Below are 6,000 nucleotides of genomic sequence, written 5' to 3' on the forward strand. Positions count from 1 at the left end.
CATGGTAAATATTCAGTGATATTGTTGGTAGGTTAAGAGCCTGGTAAATATTCAATGATATTGTTGGTAGGTTAAGAGCCTGATAAATATTCAGTGATATTGTTGGTAGCTACGTTAAGAGTGCTAGCCTCGTAAATATGCAGTGATATTGTTGGTAGGTTCAGAGCCTGGTAAATATTCAGTGATATTGTTGGTTGGTTAAGAGCGTGGTAAATATTCAGTGATATTGTTGGTAGGTTAAGAACCTGGTAAATATTCAGTGATATTGTTTGTAGGTTAAGAGCCTGGTAAATATTCAGTGATATTGTTGGTAGGTTAAGAGCATGGTAAATATTCAGTGATATTGTTGGTAGGTTAAGAGTGTGGTAAATATTCAGTGATATTGATGGTAGGTTAAGAGCATGGTAAAGAGTGTGGTAAATATTCAGTGATATTGTTGGTAGGTTAAGAGCGCTAGCCTAGTAAATATTCAGTGATATTGTTGGTAGGTTAAGAGCCTGGTAAATATTCAGTGATATTGTTGGTAGGTTAAGAGCCTGGTAAATATTCAGTGATATTGTTGGAAGGTTAAGAGCGTGGTAAATATTCAGTGATATTGTTTGTAGGTTAAGAGCCTGGTAAATATTCAGTGATATTGTTTGTAGGTTAATAGTCTAGTAAATATACAGTGATATTGTTGGTAGGTTAAGAGCCTGGTAAATGTTCTGTGATACTGTTGGTAGGTTCCCTCTGTCTAACCAGCAATCCAATGTATGCGAATCTGATGGAGTGCAGCATAATGTCTCTCTGATGGACATGGGAGGTAACTCTACACATCATGGCTTCATTTGGAATGATGCCCTGTCTCATTCTATTTTGTTTTGTTGTTTTTTTTTGTTAGAAAAGAAGTTTTTCCTTTTGTTTGCAGGCTTGTAAAACTTAGCTTGAATTTATATAGCTATTATTTGTTTTGTGAAAAAATGTTAAGAGTTTTGATCTAACGAGTTTTTGTATCTAATTGAGATTTTCCATTTGAATGCTACATCATTCGTCACCAAACAGATTTTTTTTTTACTTCATTTGCTTATTTTAAATCATATTGTATTTTACCTGCCAAGTTTTTATTTTAATAGGATTTTGCTTGAATGTAATCAATCATCCTACATTTACATAAGTGGTGAAAATTAATTTGTCGTTACCTGTAATGTGGGCTTTATTGTAAACAGACTTTAATTCAGGCTGTCATGACACCACTGTATGAGACAACCACACATACTATCACATTAGTCAGTTGTTATTGTGAAAACCAACTGAACATTCTACATAATAATCATGGCATCAACACTTCATCATATAAGGCATGTTGTATTCAGACATAGCCTGTACATCCTGGTTATCATGTGTTATACAGACCTGGTTACCATGTGTTTTACCCTGTTGTTATACAGACCTAGTTATCATGTGTTTTACCCTGTTATACAGACCTAGTTATCATGTGTTTTACCCTGTTATACAGACCTGGTTATCATGTGTTTTACCCTGTTGTTATACAGACCTAGTTATCATGTGTTTTACCCTGTTGTTATACAGACCTAGTTATCATGTGTTTTACCCTGTTGTTATACAGACCTAGTTATCATGTGTTTTACCCTGTTGTTATACAGACCTAGTTATCATGTGTTTTACCCTGTTGTTATACAGACCTGGTTATCATGTGTTTTACCTTGTTGTTATACAGACCTGGTTATCATGTGTTTTACCCTGTTATACAGACCTAGTTATCATGTGTTTTACCCTGTTATACAGACCTGGTTATCATGTGTTTTACCCTGTTGTTATACAGACCTAGTTATCATGTGTTTTACCCTGTTATACAGACCTAGTTATCATGTGTTTTACCTTGTTGTTATACAGACCTGGTTATCATGTGTTTTACCCTGTTATACAGACCTAGTTATCATGTGTTTTACCCTGTTATACAGACCTGGTTATCATGTGTTTTACCCTGTTGTTATACAGACCTGGTTATCATGTGTTTTACCCTGTTGTTATACAGACCTAGTTATCATGTGTTTTACCCTGTTGTTATACAGACCTGGTTATCATGTGTTTTACCCTGTTGTTATACAGACCTAGTTATCATGTGTTTTACCCTGTTATACAGACCAAGTTACCATGTGTTTTACCCTGTTATACAGACCTAGTTATCATGTGTTTTACCCTGTTGTTATACAGACCTAGTTATCATGTGTTTTACCCTGTTGTTATACAGACCTAGTTATCATGTGTTTTACCCTGTTGTTATACAGACCTAGTTATCATGTGTTTTACCCTGTTGTTATACAGACCTAGTTATCATGTGTTTTACCCTGTTATACAGACCAAGTTACCATGTGTTTTACCCTGTTATACAGACCTAGTTATCATGTGTTTTACCCTGTTGTTATACAGACCTGGTTATCATGTGTTTTACCCTGTTGTTATACAGACCTAGTTATCATGTGTTTTACCCTGTTGTTATACAGACCTGGTTATCATGTGTTTTACCCTGTTATACAGACCTAGTTATCATGTGTTTTAGCCTGTTGTTATACAGACCTAGTTATCATGTGTTTTACCCTGTTATACAGACCTAGTTATCATGTGTTTTACCCTGTTATACAGACCTAGTTATCATGTGTTTTATCCTGTTGTTATACAGACCTAGTTATCATGTGTTTTACCCTGTTATACAGACCTGGTTATCATGTGTTTTACCCTGTTGTTATACAGACCTAGTTATCATGTGTTTTACCCTGTTATACAGACCTAGTTATCATGTGTTTTACCCTGTTATACAGACCTAGTTATCATGTGTTTTACCCTGTTGTTATACAGACCTAGTTATCATGTGTTTTACCCTGTTGTTATACAGACCTAGTTATCATGTGTTTTACCCTGTTGTTATACAGACCTGGTTATCATGTGTTATACCCTGTTATACAGACCTAGTTATGATGTGTTTTACCCTGTTGTTATACAGACCTAGTTATCATGTGTTTTACCCTGTTATACAGACCTAGTTATCATGTGTTTTACCTTGTTATACAGACCTAGTTATCATGTGTTTTACCCTGTTGTTATACAGACCTAGTTATCATGTGTTTTACCCTGTTGTTATACAGACCTAGTTATCATGTGTTTTACCCTGTTGTTATACAGACCTAGTTATCATGTGTTTTACCCTGTTATACAGACCTAGTTATCATGTGTTTTACCCTGTTATACAGACCTGGTTATCATGTGTTTTACCCTGTTATACAGACCTAGTTATCATGTGTTTTACCCTGTTGTTATACAGACCTAGTTATCATGTGTTTTACCCTGTTGTTATACAGACCTGGTTATCATGTGTTTTACCCTGTTATACAGACCTAGTTATCATGTGTTTTACCCTGTTGTTATACAGACCTAGTTATCATGTGTTTTACCCTGTTATACAGACCTAGTTATCATGTGTTTTACCCTGTTGTTATACAGACCTGGTTATCATGTGTTTTACCCTGTTGTTATACAGACCTAGTTATCATGTGTTTTACCCTGTTATACAGACCTAGTTATCATGTGTTTTACCCTGTTGTTATACAGACCTAGTTATCATGTGTTTTTACCCTGTTTATACAGACCTGGTTATCATGTGTTTTACCCTGTTATACAGACCTAGTTATCATGTGTTTTACCCCTGTTGTTATACAGACCTAGTTATCATGTGTTTTACCCTGTTATACAGACCTGGTTATCATGTGTTTTACCCTGTTATACAGACCTAGTTACCATGTGTTTTACCCTGTTATACAGACCAAGTTACCATGTGTTTTACCCTGTTATACAGACCTAGTTATCATGTGTTTTACCCTGTTGTTATACAGACCTAGTTATCATGTGTTTTACCCTGTTATACAGACCTGGTTATCATGTGTTTTACCCTGTTATACAGACCTAGTTATCATGTGTTTTACCCTGTTGTTATACAGACCTAGTTATCATGTGTTTTACCCTGTTGTTATACAGACCTAGTTATCATGTGTTTTACCCTGTTGTTATACAGACCTAGTTATCATGTGTTTTACCCTGTTATACAGACCTGGTTATCATGTGTTTTACCCTGTTGTTATACAGACCTAGTTATCATGTGTTTTACCCTGTTATACAGACCTGGTTATCATGTGTTTTACCCTGTTGTTATACAGACCTAGTTATCATGTGTTTTACCTTGTTATACAGACCTAGTTATCATGTGTTTTACCCTGTTGTTATACAGACCTGGTTATCATGTGTTTTACCCTGTTGTTATACAGACCTGGTTATCATGTGTTTTACCCTGTTATATCATGTGTTATACAGAATTTTAGTCATGGTTTTCTAACAAGACATTTATTGTTTGTGTAATTGTCATTTAATTGACAGTTTTATTGTTTGTGTAATTGTCATTAAATTGTCTTCTTAACCATCCGTCCTGGTTTGATATCTAATTTTCAGAGAAAGTTTATATATGTTCGAGAATCATGTTTAAAATCATTGTAAAAGTCAGAATTACATGTTTTGTGCAGCAATATGAGATTCATAACAGATAAGTGACATAGGCCACTTATTATAATAATTGTTGTCTGTTTTCAGATTTATTCAGTCGTGTAGATAAAACAACTACATTTATAGATATCTCCTCTGTGATATTCAACAATATGACATTGTGTATGTTTAGTTACAAATGATAGCTTGGTAATGTTGTTGTTTGCCTTGTTTGACAGAGTTATAGCCCTTTGACCTTACACAATACTTGTAGGGATCAGAAACTATTACTGATAAATGTATTTATTGGTTGATTTTCTCATCATGAATGTTATATTTAGAAGATGATACTAAATGTGTCTGTTAAATCACACATACTGTGCTCAGGCTTATTATAGTCTATTTTTTCAGGCAGTTTTTGTGTGGATTTGTTACATGATTAAATATTTTACTGGAAAATTATGAACAAAAATGATATTTTCTTGAACATAAAATAAAACAAAATCCTGATGCATCGAATAAAAGTGGCTTAAAGTCATAAAATGCTGGTATTGAAAATTTCTGTTAAAGGAATATCTATTCTTTACTTGACAGGTCTTCGTATCAAGTCAGCCAACAGCCACTCCGACACACATGGAGCGGAGGGCGTGAACCTCCGGCGTACTACCACATGTGTTCCCAGGAAAGGGATCTCAGTCAATTTCCCTCTGTCCACCAGTAGTACTTTTTCTGAGGATCTGTAGTCTACACAACAAATTAACAAATCCATACTTTATTGTGGCTTTATCTGATGATTTAACAAATGAATTATCATGAGTAACAAACTTTTTAAACAAAATTTCTACATTTAAAATGTGTGTTTTGGAAAATGATCTGTTACTTATAATGCAAAATAATCAGTGGAATTTTTAACCTTGGCAGAATTCTCTTTTTTTTTTTTTTTTTTTTTTTGAAAATGGGTTTGAGTTGTCATGAGAACAGTTTCACTGTGTGTAATGGAAAACGGGACTTTGTTGACCTTCCCCTGTTGGAATGACCTTCAACCTTGGTGACCTCTGTGTAGCCTCACTTTGATGGACTGACACATTTGTTGTATGTTTTTATGCCATCCCTGAAATATGTAGTTTATATATATGTAAAAATCCACCTCTATTTTCATTGGTTGCTAGAGTTTTCAAGGTATATTTTTATTGGTTGATATAATTACGCTGTTGGCCTTGACACAGCTGTGATATAGATGTTGTAAAATCTCTTCCATGCACCGTTTCCATGACGGTTTTTTTATGTTGGCATAATATTACTACTACACAAAGATCTATAAGAAGTTTTGATCTGAATTGTCTCATAGTATGTTCAATAGATTTGCTTTATAGTGATCTGAAAAATATGCTTAGAAACTGGCATGTTTCATTTTTGTACATTTGATATCAATTTTAGTCGAGTTTTGTACACAAAATAGACAAAGAATTCTCA

At 34.3% G+C, this 6,000-nt stretch overlaps 1 protein-coding gene across 1 annotated transcript in view; it reads left to right on the top strand.

Annotated features, from left to right (window-relative positions):
* Positions 1 to 5,300, top strand: part of LOC117324524 (pleckstrin homology domain-containing family D member 1-like) — a 30,236-nt gene extending 24,936 nt beyond the window's left edge. Inside the window, exon 14 of the mRNA XM_033880431.1 lies at positions 5,122 to 5,300. Coding sequence (XP_033736322.1) covers positions 5,122 to 5,270 — 149 coding nt within the window. The 3' untranslated portion in view covers positions 5,271 to 5,300. The remainder of the gene's footprint in view (positions 1 to 5,121) is intronic.
* The last annotated feature ends 700 nt before the right edge of the window (positions 5,301 to 6,000 follow it).

The sequence above is a fragment of the Pecten maximus genome, chromosome 3 (assembly GCF_902652985.1).
Source record: "Pecten maximus chromosome 3, xPecMax1.1, whole genome shotgun sequence".
Taxonomy (NCBI): domain Eukaryota; kingdom Metazoa; phylum Mollusca; class Bivalvia; order Pectinida; family Pectinidae; genus Pecten; species Pecten maximus.